Below are 24,803 nucleotides of genomic sequence, written 5' to 3' on the forward strand. Positions count from 1 at the left end.
CAGGATTTGAGAGCACATACACAGCAATATTGATACCTCAAGCCAAGAGTCAAACATAATGAAATAATCAGTCAAATTAGATTTATAATGCTTCCCATAGAGAATTCAGTGATACGAAACGTCATTATTGCGAGTAAAGAGTAAAAAGGGAAGGTGTGTTCTCATAGCACAGATTGCTACAGGCTTTTCACAGTTGTCTGAGGGGATAGAGTTACTCTGTAACCGTGACGACAGGGTAAAGCACCTGTTCCTGTCATCTCATTTAAAGGCCACGGAATGCCTGGGTTCAAGTTGCCCTCTCTCCTGCATTGCCATTGCATCTCTCTATCACTCTCTCTTTCTCTCTTCTCCCTCCTATCCCTAATTTGAATCCTCTCCCACTCACACATTGGGAAACGTTTAATATTTGTTGACTGTATTTATTCACTGATTTCTTTCACGAGTCAATGCGTAATTTGATAGGTAGCAAGCAGAAATCATTCACTGTCATAAATTCCGCTACATAAAAAGGCTCTAGATGCCCCAGCTGTGGCGCAACTGGCTGGGGCACCTGTGCTATACGTCGATGACCCGTGTTCGATTCCCGCCCCGTGGTCCTTTCCAGATCCCACCCCTGCTCTCTCTCCCATTCGTTTCCTGTCACTCTCCACTGTCCTATCATTAAAGGCATAAAAAAGCTAGATTGACAATTGAATAGACAATTACTTTCAACAGCTCTATAGTGTTTATAACTCAATTAACAAACAACAGAGGTCAAAATGATTATGGCCGAGCCTGTATCTTTAGTTGGGAATGTCACATTGAAGGGCACTTGAAGAGCACAGGTCACACAGGTCACTAACTCACCATCTTTCCTTTGCAGGCACCAAGTTTCCTTAACCCCAGACCCCTTGGATGATTCAAAGAGTCACTGAATAGTGTTACTAACCTTAATTTGCTCTCTCTCTCTCTCTCTTTCTCTCTCTCTCTCTCTCTCTCTCTCCAATGTTTTAGGTTATCTCCAACACTCCTGCCAAGTTAGTATGATTGCAGTATAGGTGTTTAAATGTGGATGATATGCATGGTGTCATATTGTAGGTGTTGTGTGTGTGTGTGTGTGTGAGCTGTGTATTCAGGCCTAGGGTTAGTGTGTCCTCATTGCATGAGTCAAGCAAGCTGCTATCAGCCATATGCCTTTACACAGACATTGGTCTTATGTGACCAGTTCAAATCTTCTGAAAATATATGGCTCATATTGCCAAGCTTGAATAAGACTAGATTGCCAGAGCACTGTATATGATGTTGTTTTATTGACTCTCTGTTCGGCATATGTACTGTAGCATATGCCTTTTGGACAGATTGCTTTCAACTGCTACAACACATGCTTTGAATTGCTTGAGATGTCTGGCGTCATGCTGCAGAATGTGCTATTTGTCTTGGATCATGGAATGACGAGAGTGGCAAATGGCTTGTCTATGGAATGATTTGCGGTTGCATGTGGTGTGTGTGTGTATGTGTGTGTGTGTGTATTTTTAGAGTTCAGATGTGGTTCTGTGTGTGGTTTCTCTGAAGTGCTACTGGGGGATAATGGATTTTGCTGACTTAGGCTTAGAGGTCATGCCAGGTTATAGAATGCACTGGCATGGATTTTTAGAGTGACTTGTTAGCTTGCCTTGTAGGCGTGCTTTATTGATCACATGTGCTTTGGTTTGCCTTAATTGCTCGTGGGTATTCATAGACCGTGGATGAGTGTGACTTTGGGTCAGTCCTGTTGTTCTTCAAAGCCCCCTGTTCTTTTTTTATCACGTACATCACTAATTCCCTGTCCTCTCTTCACTCCACCTTATCCTTTCCTCTTTTTATTTCTCACCCCCACCTCTACTCTCTCTTCCTCTCTCTCTCTCTCTCTCTCTCTCTCTCTCTCTCTCTCTCTCTCTTTTTCTCTCTCTTTCCCTCCCTCTAATTCTTCAAAAAAACACCCTTTGCCCCTTCCTCCCCCTCACACACAAATCACTCCAATCGCCTACAGCAACGAGTACCTCCCCAATTTCAACCCCACTGCTCTCAAGGACTCGGCCTTGTCCACCCACAAGCCCATTGAGGTGCCGGGCCCGGGCGGCAAGGCCACCATCATCCACGCCCAGTACAACACCCCCATAAGCATGTACTCGCAGGACGCCATTATGGACGCAATCGCTGGGCAGACCCAGGCCCGGGGTAAAGAAGGGTAAGAGTCTCAGCTGCGGCACCGCACCCTCTTGGCATGTCTATCCTTCTGCCCGCTTGCATGGTCCCTGCCCCCTCCACCCTCTCCGGTGCCAGTTGTATCCAGAGGTGTATTAGCTGGAGGTGTATTAGCTGCTGCTTGATGCTGGTGGAGGCTTAAAACTTCCTCAGGATGTCTACTTTGGGATCTAGCTGGTATAGGATCATCCGATTGATTGACTGCCACGCGAGTGAATTCTGCTCCACATGTATGTGTTCGAGGCACAGAGAGCTTAAAAATAATGCACTGTTTATGGGTGAGAACTTTTTTGTGTGGAGTGTATTTGATTTGCTGTGGGGTTCCTGGATTTGGTGTTGCCAGTTAGAAGCAAGAAATAAGGAGCAAAAGTGTCTTGTGGGTTTTATATTGAATATCAGGATCAGATCATTTAAAATGAACACTTGTATATTGGCACAGTTTCGGGGGAGTTTGTGTAGGTTGTTCATTCATTCATTCATTCATTCATTCATTCATCCATCCATTGATCCATCCATCCATGCTCTCACCAGCTCAACTCATGCTGCCAGTTGATCTAATATTGGTCATACCTGTAAGGACCTGCAGCAAAACGTTCCTAGTAAAGACTCAATACTTACAGTAGCACAAGGGAACACAGATAAAGAAAAATGCATTTGTGCATATTTATTAGCTTCGACAGAACAGCTGTTCTGTTGTAATATACTCCTTAGGTATTTATTTGAGATCATACAGTATAGTGTATTTTAATGTATTTAATACATGGAAGGCATGTATGCAAAGCCATGTATAACTGTGTCAGTGTGTGGATTGGGCATGTAATACTACAGTTTGATCAACTGATATGTTCAACATGAAATAGTCTCTGTACTCATATGACATATCATAGAGAGTTGGGGCTGGGTGACCCACACTAAGTTGGTTGGTGTGAGATTTCCGCAGTGCTTTCTTTTACAGTGCCCTACTTGCTCGTTAGCTGTTGCTACATGCGTATAGTAGCTAAGATGACTCAAAATCATAGTCCATTTTGAAAACCGACATCTCATTCACAGAGTCAAGTCCCAGACTAACCTGAACCCTATTTTAGAGAGTTTTCTGTGGAAAAGAAAGAGCATTCCTCCCCTATTTGTATCCAAACACTTTGACAAGAAACATTTAGCAAAGTTTTGCAGTAGCTCTCAACTGATTATATTGACCAGACATTTAGGACTACCTGAATGGGCCTTTCTACAATACTGGTAACTGTCCCATTCTAGAATGAAACAGCGTGGTTTATTCTTTCCAGATATAGTATCATCAGATATATTATATGTCAAAGAGCTAAATCATGTTGCATTAACAATGTCTGTAATGTCTATAACTGGACTTCTTGAATTAAGTTGAGTGATGATGTTCCAAAGCAACTTGGTGAAAACAAGCACATCATCTTCATAACAGTTCTAAGCAAAATTTAAAATGACAAATAATTGCTGCGTAAGTGATAATCACAATGAATTGTTTTCATTGAGTTGTCAATCATCTGAAAGATATGTTATTACACTGACCACCAAACGAATAAGGAATTTGATAGTTTGATGTACACGAATAATGCTTCTAGTCACCTACGTCATCTCCAGTGGCTAGGGCACTGTAAAACAAACATGGGGTCACTTCTAGCAGTCAGTAGGTGGGAACCATTGTGTTACTCTTCTATTTCTCACTCCTGCCCTTTCTATTTATCCATCTCTTCATTTCTCCACCCCACCTTCCCCAACTCCACCACTCGCACCCCCCTCATGCCCGCCCCCCCACATCCATGGCTGCACCTCCACCCTGCTCATTGGTTGGGTGACCTGTCACAGTGAAGAGATCCCTGATGAGGGATCCCCATTGGCGTAAGTAATCCAAACTGTGGCGGGCACAGCCGCCCTGTAACACCTGCCACATCTCTCTGCCTGTTCACTCACCCCCCCCCCCCCCCACCCCCCTCGTCCCCAACCTCCCGTCACCCCTTCAGTGACCCCCTCTGTCCTCGTCTTCTTTTCCTCCCCTCTACCCTTGAATTGGTTGTGTGCATTTGGATCTGACTCTGGATTACAGATTTCCACATATTGTTTCCACTCAAATGCAATGGTGACATCACTGGCAGGACTGTCTAAAAGTGCTTCAACACAGGTATCAGTTTTATGTAAGTAGAAGAATATAGAAAGGATATGGTAGATATTAATGAACAAATTACCAGTACTCCAAAATGTGGCTCAAACTTCTCAAAGAGGGCAACGTTAAAGCAGCGGAAAACGTCTATTTCAAAAAATGCTTTAATTTCATTGGCACTCTCATTCCATTCATTTGCCTTTTGGACCAATTGTTAAACCATTTCTGATTCAACATAGATAACACAGCATTTATACATCAACACTGCAACACTGCATCATATTAGCACCATATTATGATTGGCCCCAAAGTGGAGTTTGGTGCATTTCCAATCCACTCTAAGAGTTGCAGAGCTGTCCAGCAGGTTGTGGGGTCTTTTGTTGGCATTATTGGTTCTCTGACTTCACTGACTTTGGTTTTTGAAGTTCATACTTTCCCTGGAGGAGGGATTCCTGGGTTGATTTCAGTGTATCAGAACACAGCTACAATCAGGTGGGCGGTTTCAGTCATGTTTTTTTTTTAAATCTGGCACAGTTTGCCAAATTTTGGACAAAGTTAACTGAATTTGTCTACCTCAAGAGAATGTTCTGAGCTCTCTTCTGTTTCTCTGCGTTTCTCACTGTTTGAACTGAATGATTTTCTGCACATGTAAATGCTCTAAGCCAAGCCACGTTGGTCTAGCCACACTGGTATTAGTGCTTTCTATGTCAGCTTACCTGCCTAATCATTAGTCACATGAGTCTGTCACCAAGCTTTTTGTGTTTTCTTTGTTTGTTTGTTTTCTGCACATGCTCTGTAAGAACAATACAATGTTGATGTTGTTGTTTTTTTTCTCACCACTCTGTGAGGCTAACGTAAACACCTGCACATGTTTTGAGTGTCACACACACACACATACCAAACCAAAGCACAGCAATCAGCAGAGGCTCTCTCTTTCTCTGGTCCCCGGGTCGGTTGGCTGGCCGGTCTGACGGCTGTGGGGCTCTCTCTGTGGTTCCAGTACTCTCCCAGTAAAAGACCGTCTTGTAGACAGTGCCTCTCCAGTGTATCAGGCGGTCATCCAGAAGAAGGATAAGGAGACGGAGATCAACGAAGGGACCCTCCGGGCTGCCCATCACCAGTCCAAGTCCTTCCGCATCCTTGCCCATATCACTGGCACCGAGTACTGTAAGTGTCAGACCTGGTGTTCAGCTTAAAACACTCATCGCCATTATTTTTACTTTCTTATATTAATCAGCAAGAGATACATAGCTTCAAGCTTTGGATTATTACTCTGTTGTCCAGAATGGTTGCTTATTCTGTATGTTGAAGCCACACTTTAATATGGCAGTGCTTCTTTAAATGCTGCTGAGTATACTACTTTTTAGCCACTGAATAGTATTGAGTAAAATAATATACAGTATAAACAAAAAAAACATTTTTGTTGTAACACATTGCTATTGGCTACATATCCTGTTGGCTAACCCTGAGTCATTTCAGACAACTGATTTGTATATTCTCTGTCTCCCCCCCCCCCCCCCCTCCCCCTCTCTCTTCTGCAGTGCAAGACCCAGATGAGGACCGTCTGATGAAGTCAAGGTAGGCAGCTAGCAGCAGCTACTGGTGGCCTGTGAGAGAAGCTCCTTTCTGGCTCAAGGCTTCTGAGCCTAAACAGAGCAGTATTTCTGTCAGTCAGCCTCTCAGAGGAGACCTTTGCTCTCTGCGACCCCTGCCTCAAATCACTCTCTGTGTTGAACTTGAAGCCTGTGCCGTGAGGGTTTAGCTTTGGTCTTCCCAACAGTTTAGCGCCAGGACAAATGCGATAGACTCATTGCCATGGCACTTAGCCTGGAGACGTTGAGTTCTCGTCTTTCCTGGTTTCCAGACAGTGAGCTACTTTCGTCCCCTCTGTCCCACTCTCCACAACAAACTGACAAGGTAGTGACATCTCCCAGGTCTTCAAATCAGATACCACTTGCTTTGAACTAAGAGGCTTTCCAGAACACTTCTCAAACTCCAGCCACCCTTCTTGAGCGTATCATTCCATACAGAGTTCCACCTTCCATTAAAGCTATTGTTAGGAACAGGTACACAAAATGGGAAGCTCGAGTAATTCAGAAATTCAATACTGGTTTCAGAAAGGAAAATAGAGGCTTTAACCTAACCTATCTCTTCCCCTCTCTCTTTCTCTTTGTCTGTTTTCTTCTCTCCCTTTCTCCATCCTTCATGCCACAGGGAAAAGTTTCAGTCAGAAGCTAAAGGCCCACGTTTTGCTAGATTGAAAAACTGGCACCATGGTCTATCTGCCCAGATCCTCCATGCATCAGAATAAAAGTCTCACCTGAAAGTGTGACTTCATATACGTGGCATCACTGTAATAGCTCATACCACTGTACTGGAGAGGCAAACGCATGTAGAAAAGAATGGAAGTGAGGGATAGAAGGAGATGATTGTCGAGAAAGAAAGTTCTGGATAGTTGGGTTATTCTCTAGGTCACATGGGAAAGGCATAATGGCATACTCTGTTAAGCTTGCTACCCTGAAGTGTTATTCTGTAAGCTTTTGGCTCTACCCCTCACACTTTTGGGTGTGAATTAAACCAGTTCCATTTGTTGTTATTTAAAGAATAGTTGTAGTTGGAAATGTTTTCACCATTGATCACATTCTTTGAAGCTTGTTATTTTAGGAGAATAAATGTGATGCCACCTTTAACTGAAACACAGCAGAAACGTTTCTTGGCTTGTGAATGTTTTTTTTAGAATGGCTCCAATGAGAAAAAAGATGCTTTGCTAAGTGAAAAACAGTTTTTTTAAATGAAAACATTACATCCTAGTCACCTGTTCCTTAGATATGACGTGAACTGGCATCATAGGCCAGGTCAGTTTTCTCTTTCAGGTCATTGAAAGGTAAATAAAACTTTCACTGCATTAAGCAACTAAAATGAGAAATTCACATCATAAAATCATTTCCATTATTCCATTAAGTCACATAATTAAATAGTCCTTTGTTATGAATTCCTAGATTGTCTTTGTCATGAGCAACAGCTTATAAATTCTTTACCAGCCTCATGCCCATCTGATTAGAATTACATGCGTGTCAGGAGGGGCATGACTGAAGTGACATTAGTGTGAGGGAGACGTGTTATTAAAATATTAAAACCAACATCAGTCTTAACAGTCTCACCAAATGGCTCATGGACTTTTCTCAGCCATTGTAAAGGATTTTGTAGCATCCAGGGATTAAAAACGGAAGCAGTTATATATAGAGGACAGGTGTGGTCATAAATCTGTGTTGGTGTCAAAGTGTTCAGTGTTCAGTTTACATTTAATTTGTGGGTCACACCATAGTAATAAATGTGCATTTAGACATTTTATAAGATCCCATCACTTTTTTTAATTTTATACTAGTCGTTCTGTCAGTACACATTTAGCTGAAATCAACTAGTCTGCAGTATCAGTGTACATTTCAAGTAATGTAATGCCATGTAAATATTTACATAATCACATAATTGCACTCGGTATGTAAATTTGCACAACTGAGCTGAGCCATGATTTACGATCTCATGAGGTCTACACACTCATTACAATACTCATTAACAAATAGTGTGCCCCCTAATTAGAGATCTCCAAACACTAGACGAGTCCTCCTATGAGTAGTGGAGCTCTATAGGGTGTCAGCCTTGGCTTAAGGGACAGGATCGTGTCTGTTGGATCAACTCAAGGAAAGAGAAGCCATCAGCCCATATCTCCAGTGGGGCGTCTGTTCATCCTCCCTGCCCCTGAGAGAGAGAGAGAGAGGGATAAAAGAGGAGAGAAGGTATTCAGATCTGTGAGTAGTCAGTGGTGCGATGCCAGGCCCCTGTTTCCTCCTCTGAGAGGAAACCATAGTAACAAGGTAAAATATATTGCTTGTCTGGTGGTCAATGAGGGAAATTGTATCAGCCTGCGCTGTGGACTGTTTGTGATATAGTGAGTGACTTGACTGCAACCACCGCTAACCGCGTCTTCTTGGCATCATTGCTTGTTGGCTGCCTCCGACATCCCTGACCTTTCACCCCCACCCCCACCTGCATGCTGGGTAGAGAGAGTGAATGCACTGGAGTGCTTGTGCCCACGCCTCCCCCCCCAACTCATTTCTGGGTGGCTGGCCCCTCTACCCCTTGTTGTTGCCCCTTGTTCCTCCATCCAGATCTCCATCTCCATCTCTATCTCCATTTTCATACACTCCATCACTGTAACTCTTTAGCTGACATCTGCATCTCATTCACCCTCTGTGCAGTGCTCTGTGCGGTCTTTTTGCCGATCATCCATGATCCATAGCTGAATCCATAGGCGCCAATCACAGGACATTGCTTTATGTCACATTCACTGATGTCTACTCGCAATCAAACTAGCTCAGTGATTGTGTTAATGTGCGGTAGAGTCTTGGCTGGTAGTGTTGGAAGACCTGCAAATTTCTGTCGTAGTAGTGATATTATAGAGTGATTTGTGATCTTATGTTGCACCAGAGTATTTTTCCAGTATCTCCCAGTTAAAGCTGCTGTAAGCTATAGTTTTTTTCCCTCAGAATGCTTTGTATTGTATTTTGTACCTATGAAATGCAATGGAAGAAAATTAATGACATGTGTGATGTACACATGTATGGTCAGATAGAAGTTAGCAAGAACTGCTAACTTACCTTACAGCAGCTTTCAGCATGATTTTGTTTTCATTGTTTGTACCATCATGATACTTTTAAATGCATTGTACATATTTTTAGTCTATATTTTAACTCCATTGAATCTCATGTAAATATATGACATCAGGTTGTTGTTGTTTGTAGGCAGGCTATTTAACCTTGATTATTGACTATTTAACGTAGACTAGATATGCTAGAGGTAGTGTTGATGTCAGTCCATCATTATGTGCAGTCGTTTGCTATTCATCTCTCACTCTTCACGAGTTACCCTTTAGTGCTTTTGAAAGCTAAATAGAAGCAAGATATCATTGAATGAATGATAAACTGTGAAAGGGAGAGTTTGTGTGTGTGTGTGTGTTTGTCTGTTTATGTGTGTATGTGTGTGTGTGTGTGTGTGTGTGTGTGTGTGTGTGTGTGTGTGTGTGTGTGTGTGTGTGTGTGTGTGTGTGTGTGTGTGTGTGTGTGTCTTATTGTCACAACGTATTCCATTTTGTCCAAATAACTGCATTGCTCTTCCATCACTAATACCAGAACACCCATGCAATGATCAGTGCCACTTCATTTAAACCCATATACATATATAGGTTACCATATGTTCATCCGTTCCCAAAGTAATATTGACATACTTATTGAACTAGCCATATCCCAGTTATGTAAAGAGGAATATATAGTTCAAACACTGCATGCTACTTAGGGGCCATAAGCCCATAATCAGGCCATGTGTAGCCAGCTCTGTTTGCCTTTCTCTTCTCCTCTCCTGCCCGAGGCCGCATGGAGCTCAGATCCTCCCTCCTGCCCTCTCTCCTCCCATCCCGTCATGCATGCTTAGGGTCGGAGTGTGTTGTGCCTGGATGCTTAGCTAGAGTGTGTGTGTTAGCTACAGTCAAAGTAGGAGCACAGTACAGTAATGGTATTCATTAGCTTATGATGATACCACTGATGTCTTGAATGGCACTAACAGACTATTCAAGTAGCCCTGGCAAGAGGATGAATGCAATTTCCCTGTTAACACTTGTGGCAAGCAGACTGTACCAGCAGGGGGCACTATAGATTTTGGAGCAATCTTTCCACTGTTCCTCACTCTGTTTTGGCAGCGTATTTTAATGCTTGAACGTTTCCTTATACACAGTTGACATGGCACGTCAGTTAGTAGGCAGTTCTCGAGCAAAAAACAAGTGGCTCAATCAATGAGACCTTGGATAATGCCTTAGTCCTTCAGCACTACCGCCTGGTCTCAATCTTTTTTCCCTTCTACATCCTTGCTTTGCACTGTCAGACAGCTTTGTAGAAACTAACTAGGTCTTATGTTTACTTCAAATATCAGTTCTGTTCCATGTCAGTTCCGTGTTCATTAGTTAATTAGAGACGTGTAACACACATGTTATGGTTATTGTGTAACCCCCTTGTGTGTTTTATGTTTTTTATATAGGGCTCATTGCAACTGTGTGTTTGTATCTGCGTCTGTGTATGTGTGTGTGTGTGTGTGTGTGTGTGTGTGTGTGTGTGTGTGTGTGTTCGGTGTGTGTGTGTGTGTGTGTGTCTGTGTGTGTGTGTGTGTGTGTGTGTGTGTGTGTGTGTGTGTGTGTGTTCGATGTGTGTCTGTGTGTTTGTATCTGCGTCTGTGTGTGTGTGTGTGTGTGTGTGTGTGTGTGTGTGTGTGTGTTCGGTGTGTGTGTGTGTGTCTGTGTGTCTGTGCGTGTTCCTGTGCGTGTGCGTGTGAACTGCAAGAGAGTGCCCATGAACATGTTTATGACTGCAATACAGCAAAGGTTTATTGTATCTCTCACTCACCTCTGGTGTAAGTTAGTGCTGATAGTCAGTGTAGTTCCCAGTGCCTGTGGGTGACATTCTCCCATTAGCCCTTGTCTCCAGCCCAGCCAACGTTCTTCTGCTAGACTCCACAGCTAGTCAAGAGCACCAAAGACCAACGTCACAAGTTCACCACAGACAGTGATAAGGGGTTAACAGCCGGCAGTTTCCGCCTCCTAGCTTCTCTCTCCTGTGCTTAGTTTCTTAAACACCACTCAAGGTGGTGCTTTGCCATTTCCAAATGACTAGAAAGCAATTGCTGTCTGATACTGGTCAGCCTGGTGCTAACTATTTGGTCAGTGAGAGAGAGGTTTGAGAGTGGTGGTTGCGGTGAACAGGGGTCAGCCATCAGTCCTCCACCAGGCCGGTTGCTGCTAGGTGCCTGCCTCCTCCCCCAGCCAGCCCCCCCACCCCCCTCCCCCACCTCTACCCCACCCCCTACTCCCCAAAATCACCACTCAGAGGAAAGAACACCACATTTATCCCACGATCACGAACAAACTGAGGCATTAAGGCATAACCTCTGTTATTGAGTTGATTGAAATGTGCAGCTTTGGATGGTGTTTTTTTGTCTTTTCTTTTGTTGATTTTTGCTGATTTGTTGCTGGTTTTACATTTGGGATTATTTTGACAGATTGTTCAGCTCATTGTGACATGAATTGCCTTGTGTCTTGCATTTGCTTTTGACATTATCACTTTTTTAGCAGGACTGACTTGAAAAAAAAAACAACAACATGGGAACAGCCACTAAAAGTCCCACCCCTCTTCATATTGAGCTACAGTAGTGCAAGGCTCTAATAAACCCTAAACAGAGAGCTCTCTAATTGCATCATGGGAATGAAGTCCTCCCCATGTAGATGTAATAGATTAGATAATAAACTAGGTAGTCATTTAATGATATACGGGCGTACTCTATTGATTCTGGCCACGGCCCATACAGTTCTAGCCTACATACAGGACCCCACAGCCTGTCTGTTCTACTCGCTCAGTGACTCATCTGCGATCAATAGTCCTCTGGTCCATTAACTGTCTGACTCTTACTCTTTTTATCATCAGGACTCAATTAGTGATCACTGATTTCTCCTAACAGAGTCCATTCTGACCCCACCTCCCCAACCCCCTTAGCAGCCTACCACAAAGTGCTATCTTTCTAATAGCTGCAGGCAGGGTCGATCCTCTGCAACTTCCCCATGTTTCCTGTTTGATCCCTGATGGACATCCTTGCATTGGGCTAAGCAATACTGAGCGATGCTGCTTCTTGTTTTTGCATGGAAATGAGGCAGTTGCCCAGCATTTGTGCCTTAAGCTGATATTAACTCTCTAATTCTTGCTGTATGTATATACACACACAAACACACACACGCACACACATACACACACATTGAGCTGTTTTGTCCCTGTGTGTGTATGTGTATGTGTTTGTGTATGTGTATATATATACACCTTTAAGTACAGCAGTGTGACCTCTCTCTTTCGTTGCAACCTAACCTGTGATCCAGTCCCCCTGTTGAGCATGCTCCAGTGTCCACCAGCCTTATGGCTGACGCTCTGCCTGCTACTGCCGCTTCGCCCAATCAACCTGCTTCTGAGCCAGAGTGCCTAGCCAATCAGGCACCACTGCCTGATGCTACCTCAAGTCCAGAACCCGCCCCTGTAGAGCCTACCCCAGAGAGGTAATGCCGTGATTGGATATGTTCGCTGTTTGTCTGTCTTCCCTCGTCCGTTCTACATTGGTCCAGGGTTTGTTCTGGTATGTCTGTTTGTTCTGCCTGTTTGTTTAATGTGTGTCCTGATGTATGTATGTTATTTTAGTACATACACATGTTTACTTTTCATGAAGATAATATTTGATACACATATTTGTGCATGTGTAAAGGTGATAGTGGTTTAGTCCAGAAAAATTAAAGGTACACCTGTTGATTGCTGGTGGTGATGGTGGTGAGCTGAAATGGAACATAAAAAAGCATCATCAGGGATTATGCTTTTGTTAATAACCTGCATTGAACAGAGAGCTTTCAATCGTCAAATCAGCAATCATCAGGTTTCCCTTAAAAAGAGTTCTTTAAAAAGTCAGTGGAACAAGACCTCAAAGATCAAATTTTACAAGGTAAGTTTTAGGTAACCTGACCCTTTCCTGGTAATGAAATACATGTCCATACATACAAACTAAGGCTGCTATTGCCCCCCAACACACATGCACACACACACACACAGACACACACAGACACACACAGACACACAGACACAGACACACACAGACACACACAGACACACACAGACACACAGACACACACACACACACACACACACACACACACACACACACACACACACACACACACACACACACACACATGCATTGCACATGTAGCTGAAAAACAAGTCATGTAGGAACCATTGCAGAGCCCGGAGATGTTGGAGGATCTGACTTCTCAAGAGCAGTAAGAACAGAGAGCCCATGGCAGTGGAGAGAACAGTCGGACCCAGCCTCTTTATCCACTCAATTCCATGACTCCTAACTGTCCTAACAGAAAGTATCAGTCAAGCTTTAGTAGATTTCTCCTAAACCGGAGTTATGTAAAGCTTGGGAATGATTACACTTGACACTGGTTCCATTGCTGTCAAAATACCCCCCATAGGAAGCTAAACACAGTGAGATTCCATCTGACACCCAGCTAATTGGTTGTAGTATCATTAAGATACATAAGCTTAGCTCAAACAGGGATTCTTTACCTGTATACAGGTGTAGAAGTTAACTATAGAAGAGTCTGGTGTTTGGGAGACCATTAGGGTTCCACATTCACCGGGCAACCAAGCGGATTCATTTGGAATGGTGCCAGAAGTGGCCGGCCTTTGACCTGCGTCCCATGAAGGACTCGTGGAGCTGACGCAGGGTTGCTGTCTGTCCCACTGCTCTCCATTTCAGCTGTTTCTCCCCCGCAGGAAACAGGATCCCTCAGAGGACCTTCACCGGCCATGCCGACGCCTGCTATGTGTGCACATGTTCACGCTGAGCCAAGGGGGTGGGGAGGGGGCTGGTGAATTGTGCGCTCCATATTAAAGCATAAACACAAGCGTGTAGCACACACAGACACACACACACACACACACACACATACGCATACTCTATCTCTCTCACTCAGTCTGTTTCTTCTTCTCCTTCTCTGTCATTTATTTGCTCCGTGTTTTTTTTGTTTTTCTTTCTTTCTCTTTGCTTTTTGTTGGTGTGCTGTATTTTACTCATTTGCACACACACACACACACACACACACACACACACACACACACACACACACACACACACAGATCTACCGAGAGACACGATGCAACATGAAAACACAGGCATTAACGTAGACACACCTGAGGTTCAAAGGCATCCCTACCCACCCCTTACCCACCCCTGTGCTCTGTCCTCTCTACTCTACTCTGGTCTGGTCTGGTCTGGTCTGGCTGTGTTAACTCTCCTCTGTCCTCTGCAGCTCTCAGTCCCTCTCACAGCCTGAACCTGCGCCACAGCCTGTGTCGCCCCCACAGTCTCAGGCCCTGACACCAGTGGCCCCCGAGGCCCCTGCAGTCTCCCCCAGGGCCCCCCGCCACCTGAACCCTGCTGCCTCCCATATCTCGTCCGCTCTGACTGCGCAGTCTAGGTACAATTTCCACCACCCCACCAGTCAGTTACTCCCACCATTATACACTTTTCCCCCCTCCACTTCTACCCTTGCCTCCTTTCCCTCCCCATAGTGAGACAATGTTCCTGTTCCCTTTTACCTACCCTGTTTATCCTTTTACCCACCCTGTTTATTGACTTGTCAGTACTGACTGTCTCCTTTCTCCTTGGCCAGGTTTTGAGGGAAAGCAAGGAGCATAGCGGACTATAATGTATTATATATATATATATATATATATATATATATATATATATATATACTGTATATTTAGAGACTATATAAGGAGACTGAAATACATTTGTTCATTTTATTCACTATAGATGAGAGAGAAAAAGGATATTTTATTTAGCACTAGGACAGGGACAGAACCCTTATCCCTATATTCACGCCTGTCTCGTTAACCCCCCCTTGTTAAGAAACCATGTTTATAAACGAGGGCCGCCGCCCACCTCGGCTTTGGAGGCCCTGACAATCACCCCGATGTTCCGCACCAGAAATTTGCCCAAACGTGGGCGCTCCCTGCCCTCGGGGAAACCCAAGCATCTGAGGTACACAGATAACTCACACACTTCGCGCCTGTCCAAACCACTGTGTGTGTGTGACCGATGGAGTGATGTGCAGAGTAGCAGGGCCTGATGGGATATAGGAGCGAGACGAGCGGAGGATGGACGGACCTGCGGCCAGGGAGGCTTGGTGTAGGTCAGGAGCTTCTCTCCTGTTTGAGGTCCGGTACAGACCAATGGCACCTCTGACACACAGCGCATTGTCCAAAATGGGAAAATTGAGCTGATCTCAATTGGACAGTTATAAGTTGAAATTGTAGGTAAGTAGGAACAGTTGGAGGTGCCTTCTAATTGGGTTTTGTCATTAAGGATTTTTTTTTCCACGTATGATCCTTGTCTGGATGACGCACACATGATCTGTAATGTCAAGATTCAGATAGTGGAAAACTGGGGCAAAAATACAGAGAAGTGCAAGAAGTGAACCAAATAAAACACAGTTAGAAAAGCTCCTATGGGGATTTTTGACAACACTGGTATCTTTAGAAGAGATTTCGTTCCCAGAGGTTTGGCTGGTCTTCCTACTAATTGCACCTCTCTCTTTCCTTCATGTCGCTGTTCCCCTCACATTATTAATCATCATCAGTTCAGAATATGCCCATCCTTCCTAAGACGTATGATCATGCAATGCTAACTGCTATTAGAGATCCATTTTGCCCTCCATTTTGTCTCTGTTTATCGCCTAATTTCTTCAAATGGAGCAGGGTGCCCAAACCTCTCTCTCTCCCAAAAAAAAAAGGTTTGAGCATTGGCATGCACTCTAGAGCAAGCCCATCCATGCTCTTCTTCCCGACCGTAGGATGTCATTCACGAAATGGCCCCATTTATCTTGCGATGAGCCTGGTAGTGGATAAATGGTGACGTAGTGTCCGGTAGTGACCGCTGGCCTTGTCTGAGCTAGAGCACTGCACCGTTCCTGTATCCCACGCTCACCCACGCTCACTCTGCACGTCACGTCTAAGCTGCATGCACACACTCTAGCCCGCACTAATCACCCAGTGTCCAATCATCATCACTGTTCACTTAAATGCACTGGAACATTTGATCAAGTTTGAGTACAGTATGGTTCAATAGTCAGCCAGCACTCTAAAACCACTTTGTGAATGGAGTGGTTTCTAGCAATACATCTGATCTGTTTACACATACACATATTTAATCATAACTGTTCTAAAAAACACTACAATTTATTTGTTAGATGTAATTAGCACATATACATGTGTGCAATTCAATGTGAATTATAACTGGACAGACTTTCCTCTGTTTTACTCATAACCTTTACATTAATGACATTTACAAATGACTTCTTCTCTGGCTTTTAGAGTGTAATTCTCATTCCTGTCATCCTCATTATCATTAATAATATTTTCTAAATGTCTGGAGTGTGGCATGGAATTCCCCTCAGAGTGCATTGTTCTCTTGCTTTGTTACGTATGTTGAATGTGTGTTGTGTTTTCACATTTTTGAGAAATTTGTGATGTAAGATTGGTTGAAGACATTAATTGATTTGATATGATTTACTTGTACCTGCCTGTTGAAATTGTCACATCCCATTTAATGTCAATCAGATTCAAGTTAATTGTAAAATCCCTTATTTCACTGACATAAATCATAGTAATTCATTTTAATTATTATGATTTGTACACTTATTTTAAAGTGGTTCATCTTGTGCACTTGAATCTTTAAACTCTGCACTGTCATGTTCACCTATACTGTGCACTTGTGGGTCTGTCCTCACACACAAAGTGAAAGGTTGTCACCAGCACTTTTTTAACTGTATACCGTTTTCCTCACCTGATGTATCCACAAACACATTCATCACTGTGCAGTGCATGTCTGCTGTGAACATTTCATGTTGCAGTTCAACTTCCAAAAGTCACTGGACAAAAAAAAAAATCACTCTCAACAAACAACAATACAAACGACAGCAAAGATGCATCGCGTCATTCGTAGCCACAGGACAGTATGCAGAAACACAGCTATGGGTGGACATGGTAAAGCCAAGCCAAAAATCTAGAGTTCACCCCTCTGTGACCGTTGACCTTTCAACCCCTTTTGTCTCCATTGCATTGTAGCTACAGCCTGCAGTCTGCCTCTGGTTACAGCTCCCACTTCACAACCTCCATGTCCAGGTACTGATGAGGCGTGCAGCTCGTCTGGGATGGCACCCCAGCTGCACTGGTGGCATCGAGGCAGTGTGTCTCCCCTATCTCCCCTCCTCTTAGTGTCAGAATAACCCTCTTACCAACCAGAGTAACCCACCTGTTCCACTCAACCTCTCCAACCTACATTTTCAACTGATATATATACTCTTGACAAAGGATGGTGCATTTGTGCTTTCTGACTGTGACTGTTCTTTAACCTCTTCCCCTGAGTACTTGTGGCTCTTAACTGACATTTATGCAGATAATGGTATAGCTTTTTTATCCTCACAGCTACTATTCAAAAAATAACCAGTGGAACTAAAAGAAAACAACACAAAAAGGCCCTTGGTTCAATCAAAGATGTCTTTTCTTTGATAACCCTACTGTCTGTCCATTTGTAATGGCTGTTCTAACACTGTCTTCTTGATGTCAGCCTCTGTTCTTTCCTCTACCCCTCTCTCTATCTATCTGGGTCTCTGCTAGTTTTTTTTTTTTTTTTTTAAAGCCACTAATGTTTGTGTAAAACTGTGTCTGGTGAAGGGGAAGATGTACAGGTAAGACACCAGCACTCACGGATCTGCTGGTGGATCAGGTTTGTTCCAAACATGGAGGCAAAGTTGGAACAGGATTAATGTTCTCCAGCAGGTGTCACTAACTCATGTGTATCGGCGTAGTACATGGGCATGTACTATGAAACGCCAATATTTACAAACTTACCGTGCTATGTTTTTAGTATTTACTAGCTAACTATTTAATTAGTCAACATTTGCTGTCATATCTACATATCCTTTGTTCATTTGCATACATCACACGATATATGTGGATGAAATCTGTAAAGAGAATTTTATTTTTTATTATATTTGCATATATATACATAATAATGACATCGGCATGGAGTAGGGATGATCTCCTTATTTTGTGTACAATTGTATAGAAAGTCCTTTGCCATTTGGGTTGCATGGAATTTGCATTGTCGGTCCCGTGTGTTCTCTTGCAGCCAGTACATGTCGGGTCCACCCATGCAGGCCCCAATGCAGCCCCCACCACAGATGCAGCACCCGCCACAGATGCAGCACCCGCCACAGATGCAGCACCAGCCACAGATGCAGTATCCCCCAATGCAGTATCCACCAATGCAGCCTCCACCCATGCACCAGCTGCCCATGCAGGCGCCGCCACCCATGCAGCAAAGCTCAATTCAGATTCCTGTGGGCCCCCCGCCACAGCAGCCTAAAATGGTCAGCACTGCCACCATTGTGCCTGCCGCCTACCCCTCAGCACCAGGTACAGGGCTTTGTCTTTGGGTGTGTGTTATGAAAGATCCGTGGGTAGCTAGAACAATAATCACACAATCTAAAGTTATAATTTAAGGTTTTATATCATTTTTATATCAAGTTTTATATCAAGTTGTGAAATTAATGGTTTTTCTGTAATTCCATATGATATGACATGTATAACAACCATGTCTACAATGTGTATGGCCAGTATTGTTGTATTTGATAAGTAATGTTATTCTATATTGCCCTGTAAGTCTACCTGCTTTCCCTGAGGTAAATATCACAATGGGTCTGACTGCTGATCTTCTCCTCCCCTCCAGCTCCTGCCCCAGTCCAGATCCCCATCGCCATGGCTCCAGCTCCGGCCCCCTCCGCTCCCACTCCCCCCTCCAACCGCCCTCCCTGGGTGACAGACGACAACTTTGCCCAGAAGTTCGACCCCGGCAAGACCACCAGCACCAGCGTCAAAGTGCAGCCTCTCCCCCAGTCTGCCCCTCCTCCTCCTGCCTTCATCCCTAACCCGGCCCATGCCCCGGCTCCCATGGGTGGCCCTTCGCCCTTCACCCCTGCTGCCCCCTTCCCCCCTGTGGCCCGGGGGGTAGCCCAGAGGGCAGAGCGCTTCGCTGCAGGCAGCAGGACTCCCATGTGTGGGTCATGCAACAGCATCATCAGGTAAACTATAACGGCGTATGATCCACGGACATAAAGAGCACAGTGGACTGTGTCCCATTGCTAGTAATCTGTTGTGTGGTGCAGTGTGTATGGGCAAATTGGAAATTGGGGGAAAATGGACATATTGGTTGTGTTTGGGTTCTTCCATTAGAAGTAGGCCTACTGATCCTTAGTATCAGTTACTGTAGATAGTAGGTACTGAGATTGACTGGCAGGTACATACAGTTATATTTCAAGTCACCTGTGTTTTTTCATGATCTTAAAGTATAATTGTTATAACCTGTGTATTATATATTTTATTTATTCATTTATATATATTTAAAGAGAAAATAGTTCAAATAAACACTTTTGCAAGAGCATTTTAAAGAAAGATATTTTTAGTCTTGGCCAGGTAAAGAGCAGGCAGGTGCTTCAGTTAACACCTATCGTACACCCACCCACCAAGTTTGGGCAGCTGTGGCCTACTGGTTAGCGCTTCGGACTTGTAACTGGAGGGTTGCCGGTTCGAACCCCGACCAGTAGGCACAGCTGAAGTGCCCTTGAGCAAGGCACCTAACTCCCCGAGCGCCGCTGTTGTTGCAGGCAGCTCACTGCGCCGGAATTAGTGTGTGCTTCACTGTGTGCTGACTGTGTTTCACTAATTCACGGATTGGGATAAATGCAGAGACCAAATTTCCCTCACGGGATAAAAAGAGTATACTTATACTATAAGTGTGCCTGACCTGTTGCTTCCCTACTGATTTGTCTGTGTCCTTTCCTGCTGCCCTGCCCTCAGAGGCCCATTCCTGGTGGCACTGGGCCGCTCTTGGCACCCCGAGGAGTTCAACTGCCACTACTGCCAAATGTCGCTGGCTGACGCCAGCTTCGTGGAGGAGCAGAACAGCGTTTACTGCGAGAACTGCTACGGCGAGTACTTCGCCCCCACCTGTGCCCGTTGCAACACCAAGATCATGGGGGTGAGTGCGCGGTGGGACACGTACGGCATGGGACGTGCCACAATGCGCCCACATGTTGTTCAGTGAGCACGCCGTGCGGGCCGACAGACAGTCACCGTTTTGTTTTTGTTTGTTTTGTTTTTTTCGTCTCTCTTTTGCTGACAGGAAGTGATGCATGCGCTGCGGCAGACTTGGCACACCACCTGTTTTGTGTGCGCTGCGTGTGGGAAGCCCTTTGGAAACAGCCTGTTCCACATGGAGGATGGTGAACCTTACTGTGAGAAAGGTACGTAATGCACCCAGCATTTCCACAAAGAAGCAAGCCTTTACAAGCTGCATGCCATTCAGGCTTGTGCCAACCGATCCCTCTGTTTGCTCTTTCACAGAGATTACCTGTGCTACATTTCTCAGCGAAAAAATAATGTGTGCTTTATTTATAAATGCCAACATAAACATAATCTCTCAATGTTGATTTAGCTTCAGAAAACCATGGCTTACAAAAAGAACAGCTTCAGAACAGATTCAATAACAGAGCACCTGTAAGAAGTTTGGGTTTGAAATGAACGTGGTTTTGTTAAATTGTCAACTTTATATTGCTTTGTGTGCTGGTTTGCAGATTACATTGCCCTTTTCAGCACTAAGTGCCATGGCTGTGACTTCCCTGTGGAGGCCGGGGACAAGTTCATCGAAGCTCTTGGTCATACCTGGCATGACACTTGCTTTGTTTGTGCGGTAAGATGGAGACTCAGCAACAGCCATCCCCAGACAGAAATCTGGGTGTTTATTGCTTGTGAAAAATTCATGATTCCATGGGGAATCCAAACATACGATCCGGGGATCGTAGTGGGAGGTTGAAACACAGACTGGTGGGTGGGGGTAGGGATGCTGACTTCGCTCTTCAAGCAGAAATGCATGCCGATGACATTGACAGCTTTCCATGACGTAACTTTAGCACACAAGACATTCATTTAGTCAGCATTTTACTGCCTTTCTTTATAAGACATTACAGACATCCATTAAAAAAGCGATTCCCCCTCTGCTTTTTGCTCTGTCTCACTCAGGTGTGCAATATCAACTTGGAGGGCCAGCCATTCTACTCCAAGAAGGACAAGCCTCTGTGCAAGAAGCATGCTCATGCCATAAATGTGTAGATGCCCCTGAGTTGAATCAAAGGCATGGGCAATAATGTTACGTGCCATATGTTATTACTATGTACTGGCAAAGCACATTTCAAACAGAACCATCAGTGTCAGTCAAACATCCCATTTGACTTAAAATGATGATTGCGATTCTAATGTGGTAGTACCATGAAAAGTATGATTGTTAAATGTTAAGCCATAAGTGTCCCACTGGTTAAACAATTTATTTATTTCAGAACTAATATATGATTGTGCTTCTCTACTGACACTAAATCACAAAGCCCCGACTTTGTTACTTAACCATGGCCATTTATGACTAGACGGAAAACATGGTGTGGTTTGTTTGAAGATTTAAGCATTCACTTGATCAGCTTTCTTTACTATACATAAGAGCTGCACCTCCTGTATATATTTTTTGGCCTTCATTTTTTATCTTACCAGAAACAACAAATAGACACAAGGGAACAGTTCCCAAAGCCAAAATACTTTTCTATGCATTTTATGTGCCTTCATGTAGGACCTGAATACATATTACAATTGGATTTATACTAAAATTGCCATGTTTTATTCTGTGTTAACGTAAAGGGTGAATTTCAGACCAATGTATTTATCGGTCACACTCGCTGTTTACTAAAACGCTATACACGTACAGGTACAAGTACAGTGTTCATACAGGTTAACCCATTTTATATATCAACATGTACTTTGTGTGAAGTACTTATGATTGTATGCGACTGTGTGTGTGTGTATGAATCAGTATTAACATGTTTGTGCCAGTAGATTAGCTTGTGTGAGTGTGTGTACAAATTCTGGAGAAATAATTTGTCTTTTAAATTAAATATAACGGAGGACACCGCCTTGGTTGTGATCAAGTGTTTTCATCTGACTAATGATAGAATTAAACTACAAATGAATAGTAATACAAATGATGTGAAGTTATTGGCCATCATTATAAAGTTTTCTACCATAGGGGTGGAACAAAGCTGTGGATATTAATTACACAGTTTATAACACTGTTTTCGTGGTAATATCACATTGTTGTTTTTCCCATGTAAAGAATTCAGTGGTAGCTTGAATCTATATGAACTACTGAATATTTGTAACAGCTAAGTGTGAATGAACTTTCCAGTGTGTTGTTTATCCATCTTAGTCTGTACTGAAATAGTGCATCGACATAGTTTACACTTGGACTTTTAAACATTTTGTAGGGAAAGTGAGGACTTGATTATTTTGTAAAAGCAGGATGAAAGACATGGTTATCACAAATATGATGGGTTTGGTGAGGCTGGGTTATAAAGAGTAATTTTTCAAGCGATGCAGGTTACTGAAATGTGAGCTCTTAAAATACATTGAAGAAATTTGTAAAAAGGGTGAGTCTTGAAATGTCATGTTCAGTATTTCTTGATATAAAACTGTTAGGCTAATAAATAACGTCATCTTAGAACAGGCTTTTGACGGACCACATCACTGTGCCATTTGAATGTCTAAGGTTTTATAAGGTTTTATTTTAATTTTCCACCAAAAGGAAATCAAACAAAGATCTAGTCCCATCACAGTTTTCTGCATCTGCATCATCCAAGTATCTCTTGCTCATTTCACAAACCATTCCCTGTAATTGATAGTATATTTTTACTACCATATTTCTCTGGAGACTGTAAAAATATACTATCATAATTCATCTTTAGAACTTTCTGTATCTCATCCATTCTGAACTTTCTGTATCTCATTCATTCCATTACAACTAGCATTTTTTCCCAAGGTATAGACTCCCTTCACTCAGAACACATGTGCAAACATTTGCCATGTATCTCATATCTTGGCATAGCTGGTTGTATCAGTGTCTGAAAGTATAAATGGCCCTGATTTTTGCCCTTTAAATGTGGCCTCTGGTGGGTCCTTCATGTGTCACAGCCTACTTGTTTTTCTTTCAGTTGTGTCATTAGGACTGTTTGTGCGTAGGGTTTTGAGTGATGAAGTTGAGGAGTTGTTTATGAAACATATAATGAAGAGATTATTTGATTGTTTTTGGCATTGAAAAAAAAATACGTCTCTTAATAATAATTTATTTGCTTATTTAAGATTTTTTAAAGCAGTTTCAGAAATGATGCAATATGGCCTTGACTTTAGGTAGTTATGTCCTTAACATGTCTGCTTGATATGTTTGTGTAGGATTTTCCGTTGTCTTTGTATTTGAGGTAGGAGGCTAATACCACTATCTTTATTTTCCATTGAACACTATTTTGAGATGTAAAGCAAAGAGGACCTCGCAGTCACACAGTCTGACATCAAAGATTGGCTCCTTTAATGCTGCGAATGGGCAGAAATGATATGCTTGTGGCTTTATGGTGCTTTTGCTGGCCTTTTCCTCTAGGTGCTAAGCAAGTCAATGAGGGATTAACCAAGAAGAAGATACAGTATAGTGTTTAACCTATTACAACAGTTTTATTTATTTATAGAGGGAAACCGAAGAATGTCCATCCTCTTGTAGCTGAAAAGGTTAAAAACATTAAATGTATGCATGTTGTTTTTCTTTTAATACCACAAACTTTGTGTTGCCTATATTTACTGACCACCAGAATAAAAATATATTGCTTTCAAATACTTCTACATTTTGTTAACTGATTGCTTTGGATTCAATGTCAGGACAAATCTGGTGATACCTTTTTATGACTGGAGGTCTGGCTGAAGCATGTCTTTGATAGGTTACTCTTTGGCCATGATGTTTTTTTTAACTATGTGTTGGACATAGTGATAAAGTTATTTAGAACATGACGCAAAGTGCATCAGATCATTTAAGGTTTTCCATGAAAGTTATGAAAATATCTATATGCTCGCCAATGTGCGAATTTGAATGTTTGGCTTGAAGCTTCACCTTGAGCAAATAATAAAATGTATGTTTATGAATACACAGACTACTCTATGTTTGTGATCATTCTTACACAACCTAGTTCCCTCCACATGTATTGCCACCCCTGATAAAGTTCAGTAAAAAGTATAATAAAAATGATCTATATGATTCATAAAAATGAATAAAAGTATTTATCTTAATTTCACAATGCAAATAATGAGGAAAAACCCAACCTTAAAGGGAAGCATTTTTTCTGATTTTTTTCTTTATTTGTCATAAAGAATCAAATATTCTTATACAACAATGAGTGGGCCTATGGCCAAACCACAGACATGGGTATATCCTTAACAATCCCACTCAAACACATATTGCTTAAATTAAACAAAATCACCTGCCAATTATGGGCACCCCTGTTTTCAATAATCAATAAAGTCTCCCTTTGCCAATAAAACCGCTCTTTGTCTTCTCCTGAGACTCTCTAGTAGCTAATTTAAGCACTACCCTAGTTCAACATAGAAAAGAGCACTGATCAAATGATCAAATTCTACAGGAGAGGAAGGGCGGATAGGGAAGGCAGTGCGTAAGTTCTCAATCTGCTTTTAGAATGGTATTCTGCAACTTTCACGTCCAGTCAGCGATGGCTCAAGAGAGGATTATTGTGCAAGTCTAGTCAGTGTTCTCTTCTAGTCAGGTTTCACTTCACACAGTGATGAAGGTGTGTCAGCTGTAACCCCTTACAAAAAAT

General features: G+C 42.9%; 1 protein-coding gene across 1 annotated transcript in view; it reads left to right on the forward strand.

Annotated features, from left to right (window-relative positions):
- The window catches only part of ldb3a (LIM domain binding 3a), a 44,537-nt gene extending 22,476 nt beyond the window's left edge, over nt 1-22,061 (forward strand). The window contains exons 6-14 of the mRNA XM_076285888.1: nt 5,355-5,521; nt 5,896-5,932; nt 17,119-17,175; nt 18,185-18,471; nt 18,785-19,136; nt 19,912-20,092; nt 20,237-20,357; nt 20,688-20,803; nt 21,133-22,061. Coding sequence (XP_076142003.1) covers nt 5,355-5,521; nt 5,896-5,932; nt 17,119-17,175; nt 18,185-18,471; nt 18,785-19,136; nt 19,912-20,092; nt 20,237-20,357; nt 20,688-20,803; nt 21,133-21,222 — 1,408 coding nt within the window. The 3' untranslated portion in view covers nt 21,223-22,061. The remainder of the gene's footprint in view (nt 1-5,354; nt 5,522-5,895; nt 5,933-17,118; nt 17,176-18,184; nt 18,472-18,784; nt 19,137-19,911; nt 20,093-20,236; nt 20,358-20,687; nt 20,804-21,132) is intronic.
- Nucleotides 22,062-24,803: the final 2,742 nt, after the last annotated feature.

This window comes from Alosa pseudoharengus, unplaced genomic scaffold (genome assembly GCF_046254945.1).
Source record: "Alosa pseudoharengus isolate Yale_2024_CS ecotype anadromous, Long Island Sound unplaced genomic scaffold, YU_APseudo_1.1 YU_APseudo_1.1_scf_15, whole genome shotgun sequence".
Lineage (NCBI taxonomy): Eukaryota > Metazoa > Chordata > Actinopteri > Clupeiformes > Clupeidae > Alosa > Alosa pseudoharengus.